The sequence below is a fragment of the Mytilus galloprovincialis genome, chromosome 3 (genome assembly GCF_965363235.1).
Source record: "Mytilus galloprovincialis chromosome 3, xbMytGall1.hap1.1, whole genome shotgun sequence".
Lineage (NCBI taxonomy): Eukaryota > Metazoa > Mollusca > Bivalvia > Mytilida > Mytilidae > Mytilus > Mytilus galloprovincialis.
In genome coordinates, this window is record NC_134840.1 from 91,773,171 (window position 1) to 91,787,604 (window position 14,434).

At 30.4% G+C, this 14,434-nt stretch overlaps 1 protein-coding gene across 3 annotated transcripts in view; it reads right to left on the reverse strand.

Moving 5' to 3' along the window:
* The window catches only part of LOC143069377 (filamin-B-like), a 61,421-nt gene that overhangs the window by 9,750 nt on the left and 37,237 nt on the right, over window positions 1–14,434 (reverse strand). For 2 of the 3 annotated variants that reach the window (XM_076243972.1, XM_076243973.1), the window contains 11 exons: window positions 14,040–14,189; window positions 11,941–12,027; window positions 10,712–10,849; window positions 10,217–10,390; window positions 9,727–9,876; window positions 8,886–9,107; window positions 8,285–8,458; window positions 7,591–7,815; window positions 6,946–7,029; window positions 6,452–6,589; window positions 5,601–5,780 (listed from right to left, as the gene is read on the reverse strand). In XM_076243972.1, the coding sequence (XP_076100087.1) occupies window positions 5,601–5,780; window positions 6,452–6,589; window positions 6,946–7,029; window positions 7,591–7,815; window positions 8,285–8,458; window positions 8,886–9,107; window positions 9,727–9,876; window positions 10,217–10,390; window positions 10,712–10,849; window positions 11,941–12,027; window positions 14,040–14,189 (1,722 nt within the window). The remainder of the gene's footprint in view (window positions 1–5,600; window positions 5,781–6,451; window positions 6,590–6,945; window positions 7,030–7,590; window positions 7,816–8,284; window positions 8,459–8,885; window positions 9,108–9,726; window positions 9,877–10,216; window positions 10,391–10,711; window positions 10,850–11,940; window positions 12,028–14,039; window positions 14,190–14,434) is intronic. The other variant, XM_076243974.1, reaches the window with a different exon arrangement.

The following is a 14,434-nucleotide window of genomic DNA, read 5'->3' on the forward strand; positions in this document are numbered from 1 at the left end:
ATGAATATTCCAAGGTGGAAGCTGTATAGCTCTCAAAACTATTTTGCCGCGACAGATTTGATCTTTTTATAGACTTGTCATGGAGTTTGGAGGCAACACTCGTATTCTTTAAAAATTTTGGTTTCTCATGAGAACTGTCTGATGGCTTTGCTTTCTCATGAAAACTTTCTACCGGTGACAACATTTCTTTTACACTTGGTCTTTCTTTTTCGATTTTCTTTTGCATTGTTCGATTTAAGAAATGATTTTCAAGGTTTGCCAAAACGTTGCTGTCGAACATTTTTCTGACAGATTGAGGTTTTTTGACTGGCTTGTATGAAGTCTTGTTCTGATTATTTTTGATTTCTTTGATATTAGCACCATCTCGACTCATTAATACAGTCTCAAGTTCCTTCACTAATTCATCCTGTAATTTTGACCCAGGATCCTTTTTTATAGAAGTTTTGAAAAATATTGGTTTTGGAATCGGAGCAATTGAAACACCAATTGAAGAAATCCTTTTCAATATTTCTTCTTTACTTTTGCCAGCAATTTCATTCTCATCTTTTTCATCTGAATTATCCACTTTTTCAGTCAATGGTAATTTTTTATCGTCTTCAACATCAGTATAAGTTTCACCATCAGAATCAAAATTAATGTATTTGTCTTTGATTGCACCACGTAATTCATCCAGTAATCCACTTTTTTCCGACACTATTTTCACATTATCCACAGCAGACGTCCCATTATTTACTGACACATTGTCATCAACTGCCACATTGTCAGTAGTTATTGACACATTATCCTTCAACATTAAATGGAATGGTAATGGTGGTGCAGGGATTATTGTAGGATTATCAGAACTGTCAGTAACTGTCATATTGTCAGAAACTGTCACTTCACTGTCAATTACAGATTTTTCAGTGTCAGTTTTTGCAGATTCTAAATCCATCTTTGACAATTTAACTTACCCTGCAGTTTTACAACACAATGTCTAGTTTCTATAGGACATATCAATGCACTAATAAACTGCCTTAGGAAATTTTATAGATCCTATATCTTTCTAAACAATTTGCAACCATTTATATACAAGAATTTTGTCTTTATCCTAATCCTCAGTAAAATAGTTTATCACAACTATGTCTTTATATCCACATTATATAGGTAAATAAAGCACAACTGTTTTAATCTATCAGAAAAATCACATGGTTATATATATCCCAGAGTTGATGTTTCTATATTCTTTCCTTGACTTGTTTTCCTCAAATTACGCAAGACTACATAAGAAAATCTTCACCTTCGTCATGTTGACATACATTCAGCAGGAAATTAATATTTCTCCCTCAAATAATTGATCTGAAATACTATATCACTTTTCAAACCAGTTTATAAATGTGCTGCTATTTTTTAAAGGTCGACTATCCATATTCAATCAATCATCAAATTATAAATATTTGATTTCAGATATGTATTGTGATAAATACTGTCTCTTCAAGTAAAACCAGATCAATTACTTTAAACCTGTGTCCAAATCACTCAGCGTCAAAACCTGATCATATTCCTTTAATCATTAATTCCAATGAATACAAAAGTCCTTTTGCATTATAAAATATGAAATTTAAATACTTTTTATTTTGTTGTTTAACTGTCTTTTCTTCACAAATTTGAAATTTAAAATTTCCTCTTTATAATCTGTGATTTAATCATGTACACTAACTAACAAACAACTTTCGTAAGGCTATCTCATTCATCACAATTGTAAACTCAGCATGTTTATTCAATCCTTCTATAGAAGTAAATTGTTTGCATTTTAAAACACCCACATTTGATTCAAAATTTAACTTTACATTTAAAGTTCAAGCTCTGTTATAGCCTAAGGGCATACGTAATCCTTATTCCAAGGTTTTTACACTTGACCATTTGATATGAATTTTAAAGTCAGTTCCTAATCATGTTGACCTTGATTATATAATTATTGTAAAAATAAATTTTACATTAAATATTTCAGTCTATTCTTTCAGAGAGCAGTTTCCTGTCAAAGTTTTGGAGAAATTTTCATGCATCAAATCTTTAAAACAAGTCATTAGTTACTTAAGTATTACTGACAACCTCATCAAAATTTATATTCTCGGATTTTGAAGAATTTTTTACCAAATAAATTATGCTTGAGGGGAAGATTTAGTGACTTCTTACTGGTAAATTAGATTGAGGGATTTATCAAACGATATCCCTATTTTTTTCTTTAAAACCACTTAAGTTAAGGTATCTAATCATAATTCTAATTTATTGTAGGACAAGTAGAAAACTGTTTGATCGGAACACATCTGAACTAAAGCAGTTTTAAGCATACACGCCCCAGCTACACGAGAGGAAGGACTTAAAAAATCTATAACATGTTGTTATACACTTTATAATCAAGTTACAAGTATTTGGCTTTTACCGATGGTCTATGCAGTTTGTGTTGGAATGAGATTTGAAATTTTTTAACAGTCTCATTCTAGCCATACTAAATTCCTGAGCTAAATTCACCACAATAAATCACAAAAAAGGTTTAATATCTAGAAGAAAAATCATAAGTAAGCCAGGAATTTTTCAGACATGCTTCAATCGTTTTTCAAAGGAATCAAAATCAATGAATATTTTAATTATAACATAAAAATGTCAATGAACATGTGATATATTGATTTATAATGAAGCTGTAGTGAAATGCCTGCAAATATGGGAGATAACTCAAATTGTTTTTTAAGAATTTTAACAGGCAAAGAAAATAACTAACTTTTTATTTTTTTATAAGTAGTATTATTTAAACCAACATAGTCTTTGATCAGATAATGAAGGATCTCCTCTCTCCCTGAATTAAACATTATATTTCAACATATTGACAACAACTTACAGAACGTTTAAAGTAAAGTTTTGTTTATCAATTTGGTGACCAATATGAAAATGTCACAAAGGTCAGCTGGCACTCTGCCATGTTAACTGGTCATTAATGTACAAACTGAGAGTTTGTTGTGGTAATTCTTTTCATTGTATATCATAGCATGATACCATTATCATAATAAATTATAAGACATTTTAATTTGTGATAAACTTTTCCAAAGTATAATCAGGTCATATTAAGATAAATTTTATTAATCTGCTTGAACGATTTTGTATTATTCCTCATCAAATTTAAATAGATTAACAGAATGTAAACACATGAATTGTTGACTTGCTAAATTGGGGACGAGAATTCCTTTTATGAGTTTTTATAGGTATCATAAAAAGTAAACAAGTCTGTTTGCTCTGAATTTAACCTGAGGTTGGATAATGCATAGCATTAGACAAGACTGTTTAAAAGTTCTTTCATGAACTCTTATTTTACAAACATAAAACCATAAAATTCTATGATGTTTTTAGGAGTGTGTATCAATTAAATTCTTCCATATATTATTTTGGATTATTTTAAGCATTCTTTACAATTTTATGTAAATAACTGTGACACTTTAAACTTAACCTGAAGTAAAAAAAAGTCTCAACAGATAAACCAACAAAACATAAAAGTTAAAGGTGATTTTTTTTCTTACAAACTTTGAAGAAATATTTGTTTTGTTTTGGCAGATTTCTTTCATAAAAAGACATAAACACCCCATAAATATTCTAAGTAAATTTTGTTCAAATACTAAAATACAAAAAGTAATTGTTAAGTTTTATATTGTCACTATGCTTTTACATGTTTAGACCATGCACATGTCCAGTTCAATGAACGGCTTGTAAAATTGCATTCAATCTGAGAGATGATTACATTCAAACAAATGATTACATCACACTTCAGTAAAAACTAAACACAATCCTATTATACAATTATCTAAAAGAAAAACTGTTCCAAACTTCCTGGCTGTTGACCATAATATCCATCTTGGGTCATACATGGAAATTGTATATCTGATTATCGGAAATTTGGTAGCACATGTTTTTGGGGGAGGCAGGTTTTTTCAACAAATCCTTTTTTCATGATTTTATTTTTTACTAAGTTTATGCTTATAAATAGTGACCTCAATGAATTGATCATTGTACAGACTTACTAACACCAACTTTTCTGCTATCTGACAGTAAGACACATACTGAGATGGTGTCTGTTTGGCTATGCCATTTGTAGAGTTAAAATGGGATGCTAAATGATAAAATCTGATGCCTTGTGTCACTCTCTCCATGTACGAAAATCCTTGGAAAAACTCTTTTGAGCAGTTAAAATATGCAACCTATTGCATCTGGTGTACTAAACTGTAATCCTGGTACTTTGATAACTATTACCGGTATTAGGAAAATAGTTTTACAAAAATTAAAAATGTCAGGAAAAGATGATGTTTAAATTATGTACATATATTGTATCTATGATGAGTTTATTTGCAAAATGATTGCTCCTACTAAAAACTTTCCCTTTACTAGTGAGAAAACGCATTTCTCTGAAAACAAAACCAGCAAGACCATGGTTAGGGGACTTATTTTAGTCAAATTATGATGAAAGGAAAAGAAATGGGGAATTAAGATTTGTTTTTATGAAAAAAACATATTTTACTTCCAATTCAGGAAACTAAGTCTGCTGTAGACTTCACAATTCTGAAACTATTGGGAGGCTCCAATCAATATCTGAATTGGTGGTTCCTATGTATGTCATTTACATCTCAATATTTTTTTTGTTTCAAAAAACAAATTCCTTCTCTCAAGGATTTTTTTCTTTTTTTTTCTCTCCAGGATTCTTATCTTTCGGGGTCTGCTCTTTCTTTTATTATCACAATACTTTTATAGGCTGATTTCATTTATTTTTAAACCTTGGGTTTATTATTTATACCTACACACTGACACTATGTGCTGAAAAAATCAATGTCTTTTGCTGGGTATTGAATGGTTTCAAACATTCACAAACCTCATTTAGATTGGAACTTAATGTTTTTGCCTTACTTTTAATAAGACAATATTTATCTTTCATCAACTACTTGAATTTTTTCTCCAGTTATACAAAAAATCACAAAAATTATCATCTTATTTATAATACTCAATTGGAAGTAATGGTACTGTGTTTATTCAAATGTGAGCCATAAGGTTTTTTATTTTTCTCATGAGTGAGATTTGTTTTTAGGAAAACCAGATTTACAAAGTAATCAACCAATTTCTAAGATATGTTTAGTTATACTGGAAATTCCTTTTATGTCCAATTCAGCCTGAAAATTTTTTCTTTAACTTGATACAAGTATCCATTAAGTTTCAAAAAGTAGAAGAAAAAAAAGGACATATATAGATTAATGAAATTATGGGATATTTGAGACAAAGATTATATTGGAATAAACACAGTACTCAATATTATTATTATTGTCCATAGTACATAGATGCCCTACCCGCACTATCATTTTCTATGTTCAGTGGACTTTGAAATTGGGGTAAAAACTCTAATTTGGCATTAAAATTAGAAGGATCTTATTATAGGGAACATGTAAACCAAGTTTCAAGTAGATTGGACTTCAACTTCATCAAAATCTATCTTGACCAAAAACTTTAACCTGAAGCGGGACAGGCAGACAAACAGACTCCCTGACTGAAAAACTTAATGCACTGAAGTTGGGCATAAAAAATTGCCTACTCACCAGGTAGTTCATAACCAGCATAGCTAACATAAATTGAATAAGGTCCTGATTCATCTGGGATATAAGCTATATTCTTGGTCCAATCTCGGTCCTCTGTTGTAATGCTGTGGTCCACTGTACGACCTGATGGACTTTTTATAATTACTTCATAGTCATGTCTGCTAGCTTGAGAAAGGTCAACTGAAATAAAAAACGTTTGAGGATAAGAAATATTCTAGTTGTAACAAGCAAATGTACATAATATGTTGTTTGAAACCTGTTTCTTGATAAACTAGTAAAAGAGTTGAAGTTGTGTAAATTTAAAGGAACTATTTATAAGCAAACCAAGCTGTAGAAATGAAGCAACACCTATCTCAGGTGAAAAGAGAAGGTAAGAGAAGCCTATTTGTTCGGCCACTTCAAAAAAAAAAAAAACTTCCACATTAAGTAGCAATAATTCTGTCAAATTAAAATATTTATTTATAGATAAGTTTGAATTCTAAATCATTTTTTTTATGCAAGACATCTTCATGTATTACTGTCACAAAAAACTTCCCAAAACAGCCTCATATTGAGTGTCATTAGTTGATAAATAGATTTGAAACATGGCATAACCTTATATAATGATGTAAATGTGGGTAAAATATCTTTTTGAGAAAGAAGTCAAAACTACACCATCTTAAAATGTAAATCTGTTTCTAATCAGGACTGGATTTTAATTTATAGCAATTATTCTTCATTCTTTTGTTACACCTATGAAATACTACTGGATATTTACAACATCCAATTTCAGAGAAATTGCACAATGGTGAATGGCAATAGGTCATATGGTAGGAGTTAGCCTAATAATTGAATATAAATACCAAACTCACCATCAAAACTTGCAGGTTCTCCTACACCTCGCTGATTAAATCTGGAGACACGAATGCTGGCTACATCAAAGACATCTACATAGTATGGACTGCCTTCTATTGGTTGTCCTCCAAAGTAAATCTCAACTCGATGTTGACCTGTGTTAAAAGATGACTATGCTTGAATTGGCATTAAAATAAGTTGTTTTATGGTTAAATAGATATATGATGTGGTATGATTGCCAATGAGAAAACTCTTCACAAGAGAAACAAATGAAAAAGGTACGACGATTCAAGCAAAGAAAACTAATGGCCCTTTTTGTGTACAAAATAGTTTTAACTTTGAAACAGAAGATTTCAGTAAAATACACATATAACTAGTGATAGGATATTCATTGAAAAAAACCCAGAGAAGTTCCTGAATTGTGGAGAAAAAAATTAAAGAAGAAATCAAAATATTTTAAAATGTAGCTCAAAATTCTGTTTTCCCCTTTTCATTGAAAACAAAACCTAACCTGCCATAACTGGAGTCCATTCCACTTTCATTGTACCATCAATATTTGTAGATAGACGAGAAGGCATTTTGTCCCCATTTTCAGCTAAAAAAAAAACAAATTTAGAGATGATTTAAAACATGAAGAAATAATATCTCAAATACTTAATAACATTTTAACGATCTTTGCTGGTTTCATCTCTATGATAAAAAAATCATTAATCTGTGATTTGAAAGAAAAGGCTTGCTTCCAGTGCTGAATAATTTCAACTAGCCAACACAAATGACCAACCACAAATGTTTCCACCATAAATCCTATAAAAACAGCTGCTGAAATGTTTTTTTAAATCTCACTACTGGAAAACTGCTGATATATCAGTTCAATACCAATAAGGTCAGTGATGTCTGCTTTTAATCATTAGTCTGTCATGTGAATATTGTTAAAAACCTTCCCTGCAAAAATAGATTATTAAAAAACAAGATTATTAAAAAAAGATTCATTCAAACATATCTGACACATGCTTAAAATAACATATAGTTCTACTAGAAAAAATACAAGTACAAAATCAACTTATCTATTAAAACAGAATACATTAATTGATCTATTTTAAATATAACACAAAATATCAGATATTTTAATAAGTAATAACAAGGGATTTTCTTAAACCTATAATGGCAACTTGAAGATGTTCAGGATCCATGTAAGGTAACAATGACTGTAATAAGAACCACTGTGATTGGTGAATCATCATCAGGTGCTTCTCCATGGTAACATACACAGGATTATGGGAAGAACTCTGAACTAGAGAGGAAGACTGCTTAACCATAAGGGATGAGTTCCCGTCAATTTGAGAAAAATTCCTGTCGATGACTTCAATAGTAAATGGTGATCCTGTAAAACAAATACTTTGTATCAGTCATGTTTCATGTGTTTGATCAGATTCAGTAAACAGAAATTTATTAGTGGCATTCCAGGAAGTTATTTAACATAAAAATAAAATATAAATTGTAAAACAACCAAAACTTATAAGCACAAAGCAATTAATTCAAAAGACAGAAAATGGTGGTCAAATATTTCACCCTTTTAAGATCACTATCAAAGATTGTTGAAAGAATCAAAGAACACAAATTACTTAAGAGATTGAAAACTGTTTTAATATTATTGTGTTCTACTATTACCTTATTCAGTTTGACACTGTGATTCTATAATGTCAATATTATAATTTTTTTTCTGTTCATCTTTGACAGTTGTGCATGGATTTCATCATTTTCTTTTTATCAAAATATAGTTTTCTCAGAAGCACTCCAGTGCCTATTTGTGTCTTTTAAAATATTTTACATAAAATGTCAAATTGACCTACCAGGAACATTATCTCCATTGAATTTAGCATAAATCATGTGATCTTTTCCAATTTGTGGTGTAAATTCTGCTGCTAGCATGCCAATCTGTGTCTGGTGAATTGAAACTGGAATTGTCTCCCCTTCACATTCCACTATGACCTCTAATGCTCCTTCACCTGATTCACTCACATCAACTAAAATATAAGAGGAAAAAATCAACTTTTTTTAGGACAATATTATTTCAACATTTTTTTCATAGGAACTGTAAAATGTGATATTCTTTCTATAGAATAACTCAGTGAAGAAATGTTTTTAATAAGACAAATATGTGCAGTCTCCAATGGCTAATATAGGTAAAAAAATTCCATAATACTATTTAATTTTCAACAGGTATCATTATATCTCAATATATATTTTATTTCATAGTATCACATGTAACTGTAGTTTGAAAACTTTTTTCAACTTCTTAATGAATAGTAAATATTTCCAAAAAATACATTAACTATTTGTGCATTTAACATTCGCTGACCAACAACGTCAATATAACATGCACACAATAATTTATGAATTTATAGAGAAATAACATACACTTTTACTTTAAAATATAAAATATAAACTCACAATTAAGTTTGTAAAGCTCTCCAACATAGCCATGACTTCTGATGGTAGCAACAACTTTGTCAGCATCATAGACTTTGACGATTTGAGGAAATCCCTGAGCTACATGACGTCCAAGGTATATTGTTGCTAAGTGATCCCCTATTTCTGTAGGACACCATTCTAAACTATACATTCCTGGACTGTTCTCACGGACCCTTGCATCATATTCTTTTCCAGATGGACCTAAAATATATTTTTATGTAAAATAATAAACTGAGACTGTAAGTTACAAATAATTTTTCAAATAAAAATTATCTCCCCTGTCATCTTGATAAGTCCTCTGGTAGTCTTTCTGGTAGTATTTCTGTTCTGTATGGACTTTAATGTTGGCAATAAATTAATTAATTTATATAAGATCCCGTAATGAAATATAATTTTATCAGATGTTATAATATGTTGCTGACAACATCCATTTGTAGAGGAAACCAATAAAATTAACCATAATTGTATTCTAAACTGTGCAGAATTCTAAAAACCAACAACATTTTGACTATAATTCAAAAATATTTACAGGACAAATTACAACTGTTATTTAAAATGAATTTACCATAGAGCAAGGTTGGTCTTAAAACAAGATTTTCATTTTGTTTTTTCTTTATTTGGTATGCTATCACAGAAGTTTATACAGCATACTTCTAGGTTGGTTGACTATCTTATATTTTTCATTGAATGTAAAATGTCATATTCAAGTATTACACAGTGTTCAGAATGAGATTAAATCCCTTCCTGAAGAGCTTGTTTTGCCCATTTACTCCAATTCATCTTTAGTTTACGAGATGAACCTCTAACATAGTAGTCCTACCTCTTATATCCGCTGAAACTTCCTCCACCAGGCCACTTGTTCCTTCCAGGGTAAATCCACAGTCTTTATAACATGCTACAAACTGAGTTTGCTTAAATTGTTTCAAAACAAAGTCAGTTTCATCTGTACATTCTATCCAAAATGGACTACCTAGAATATACAAGTAAATTATGCATTATGTTATATAGTATTGATCTTTAAAGTTTTCATAGTCTCTAATACAACTATGTGAGGATATCATAACACAGTCTATCAATATCTTAAACTTACAAAATTAGGCTCATGGGTGAATAATTCCAGCTTGAATCATCAAGATTCAATAATGGTATTCTTTCAACCAGAAATATTTTGAGAACAACTAGCTGGGCCAAGATATTTTCCTAGAATCCAGTGCTTGATAATCAGCATCAATAGTCTTATTTTTTTTAAGCCCATTTTTCTGTAGTAATCTTTTATCACGAAAAATCAAGTGACACTATCTAAAATATACCTGGCACATATTCCTCATTGAATGTAAGGTGGACACGATGTCGGACTGACAACTCTGGGGTGAAGGTTATATCATACATTCCATCCTCTTTTGTTATCAGGTTATGGTCAACAGTGGTGCCATCTGCCAGAATTATTACTTGCAACATTCCTTCACCTGCCTTACTTGCATCCACTATTCAAATATATCCAAAGTAAAAATAAAAATATTTCTGTTTTATATTTTTTGTAACATTTAATATGTATTTTTTTCTGTTTTCTTTATCACGATGTTTCCATATAAGAAATTTTCATTCTCAGAAGAATAAACATTGTTTCTTAATAAGCAGTTACAAATTTACATGGAATAACAAATAAATTAATTGACCAGTTGCAAAAATTGGTTTAAATATGAATGGATTTTACAGGAAACCATTATGTGAAGTCTACAATAAGCTAACCTAATCAAGGATTAAAATTTAACAGAAAACTATTTCTTTTTGTCCACTTTACATACCATGTAAGGTACATTCCTCTTTAGTGAAACATCTATCCACCAAAGTCACCTCCACTTCTGAAGGGCCAAATGTTTTAAATGTGTATGGACTTTCCATTATATGATGATCTCCAACTTTCAAGTCTATTTGGTATTCACCTGAAATATGTATATATATTATTTATGATGAATATTAACGCTAAAAGATTTCATCTTGGAGGGGGGAAATTAAAAGAAAACTTGTGGAAATAAATTGTGAAGAAAGTCGATGAAGAATAGCAATAAAGGGGCTGTTCCATTGCTTTTTGAGGTTTTTTTTCTGTGCTTGTACTCATTAAGGGTATTTGAATGCGAGTCCAGGGACTCTTCATTTTTGGCTATGGCAAGTCAAACAGTAAGATGAAGTATTTATTGCAATCCAATTTATTATTTTAGTCTCCAAAAAGCAATAGAGCAATGAAATGACATTTAATTCAGATTACTATTAAACTTTTGCTATAGAATGATGATGTGTATTTAGTTAATACATAAAATGTTTCAATCTTGATGCAGTTTTAAAAATGGTGAGACCAGACAGATTTTTATGAGTCCAGGACTCATGGAATCATCTTAGTGAGAACCCTGTGTACTGATTGTGTCATGGATGAATACCCAACATACTTTCTCTATTATTTAGTTATCATTGATCTAAAGTTTGAATGTCATGACAAACAAATTGATAAGCCAGTGTACCCCTCTATGTATCTTGCAGGGACGGATCCAGCCATTTTAAAAAGGGGGGTTTCCCAACCCAGGACAAATGGGGGGGGGGGGTTCCAACTATATGCCCCTATTCAAATGCATTGATCGTCCAAAAAAGGGGGGTTCCAATCCCGGGAACCCTCTCCCTGGATCTGCCGCTGTCTTGTCACACTTTTAAATGCAATCAACCAAACTTGAATGTAGTTGAATCAACTTACCAAATGAATTATGATCTACTCAAAGATGTGCTCTATTAAAAAATAATACATAGCATTACGTGGTTTGTTGAGAAAAAACTAAAATCTAATGATAAAATAAATCAAAATAAAATCAGAACAAATTGTTTTTGATGCAAGGCAATATTGCTTGACATAATTTTAAGGCACATGTCTATTGTTTAAAACCATAAATTGACCTCTTAATTACCCAGTAAAAGATAGGAGGGAGGATACATAAACAAAAGGTTGTAAGTTAGTAATACTAAGGCTTAAAGCAAGAAATAACCTAACCAACTTCTCTTGGTTCAAATTCTACCAACAGTTCCTTCTCTGAATTGTCATGTGATGTTTTCACTAACATCTTCTTCCCAGAAGGACCTGTAATAAATTTTGAAAAACTGCAGAAGTTAGTTTCAGTTCTTATATACATATTAGTTATCTTCTACTATGATCATTATTGATCTTTTCAAAATTTCTTAAATTTGACACTTTTAAGTTCCAGTCACTGTAAAATCAACTTGTAGTGCATCAAATATTTATAAATCAGTTTTCAGTTTCCTACACATCAATAATAATTTTACCAAATGTATTAAGCAATGAACAATCTAAATTCTTAAAAATTTGATTTTCATTGTTTTATTGAAATCTTTTTAAAGAATACTGTGGATTCATTTATTTTCGTGGGTACCAATTTTCGTGGATTGCTGAAAACTTATATATTCGTTGATATCTGATTTCGTGGTTTTGCCAATCTCTGTATACAAATAGATATAGGAAGATGTGGTGTGATTGCCAATGAGACAACTCTCAATCCAAATAACAATTTAAAGCCTATTGAAAATATACTATGCGTTGAAAATTTGAATTCTTGGTTGACCTGTACCCACGAAATCAACAAAAAATTGGTATCCAACGAATATTAATGAATCTACTGTGTGACAAATGCATCTTAATGTTAATTATGTACTCACCATCATAAGTTATCTATTTCATCCTTCAAACATCTGGCATGCCTATCTTCCCAAGCTACTTCATGCAAAAATTCACCAAATCAAAGCAAAACGTTTAATATCGGCAAAAGTCATACTAATTCTAGCAATTCTTGAGCATCAAATCTCAAAATAACATGCATCTACTACCCAAAATTCATGCTTTTACAATACATTTCTTAATAATATAAAATTTTACTACTGGGATAACAAGATAAACAAATATGATAACTCCACCAACAGTACTAATGAATCTAAAAGTTCAACAGAAGAAAATACTTTAAATAATAATATATAATTTACAAATAAACAATTATTACAAAGTATCTGGCTAGCACTAGGGACACACACATATGGACATAAAAAGTTAAAACTGCATACCTAGCAAAGCTTGAAAAAGAGGTCTATGAAAATTGATCAACAATCACTTTTTAAGTTTAATTTAGTTTTGTAATTATATTGTCAGTTTTTTTTTGTGAAGACAATGGTTTAATAATTTTATTATTTTGTCAAAACACAGAGCTTACATATTTTATGATGCTAGCAAAAACGCATCTCAATAGTAAAAACTATTTTACAAAATAATAACAATCAATTAAAGAATAAATTCAAAAGTAACATTTTTTCGGAGTAAAAGGAAAACACAAGATAAACTATTTAAATTTGGCAAATAGAGGTTACTGAGAGAAAGTCAACTAAAAGCTTCAATTTAGCTTAAAGATTTTGGAAATTATTGTATTTTCATGCAGTTCAGATTTTTCTCTTTCATTTATAGGTATGCAATTAATAACCTTTTCATAAGCTACTTCAATAAATCTGTTTATTGTTGTCATGCCACATACACCCATGCTGAAAAATCTGAAAATCTAAAAAAAATAATTGTTAATAAAATGCAATACCTGAAACAAGCAGCTTTGTAAAAAGTATTAGTAAAATTTGAATAACAATATATGTTTTCACAAACACTGAGTTAATATGGTCTTAATCAATATACATGGGGTAGATTAATAGGGGATGTATACTACAAACACAAAATAAGATATCCCTTCTTTTGTAAATTGAAGGTCTGACAATAGTGTAACCTGGATCTGTTCATTTCCATACTTACCGTATATAGGATGAGTAAAATCTATTTTGAGATTAGTAACTATACTTTGCTCTTATACTTAACAGTGTACCATATTAAACAAAATGTGCATGTCCTTAATTTCCAAATAATCATTTCAAACAAAGAATTCAATGGTTTCTCATTTCCATGGTATATTGTAGATCTATCATGACTGTTCATTCAAAAATTGCCAAATATCCTCAACATCTAAAATTACTTATAATAATGCTGCTGTTCTGGACCAGAAACCATGTTGGTTTTGTTTCTTACTTATTTCCCAGCAGACTACTTACTGTATATCTGAACATCAACTGCGGCTTCTAAGGATCCTACACCTTCTGACTGTATGGTAAAGGTTGAGGATTTGTCTGTTGGTAACACACTCTTCAGTCCTCTGACAAGGGCACCAGTCACATCTAATGCCATGCAGGTAAAAGGGGAATCTGGATTTTGAAATATAAAAAGGGGAGATAATTCACAAATGAACAAGATTTTTTATTCTTATTTGATAGCCTCACGACTTAAATCATATTAATCGTCCAAAAAATTGTGGTAATAGCTTGTTTTAGATGAAATACTTTTCATTAGGGAATATTATGCAGTAGAAATGACTCAAATAATTTTACTTGTATAGAAAATATAAAAATTCAATAATTTAAAATAATTTGAACATACATAACTCTCAAAA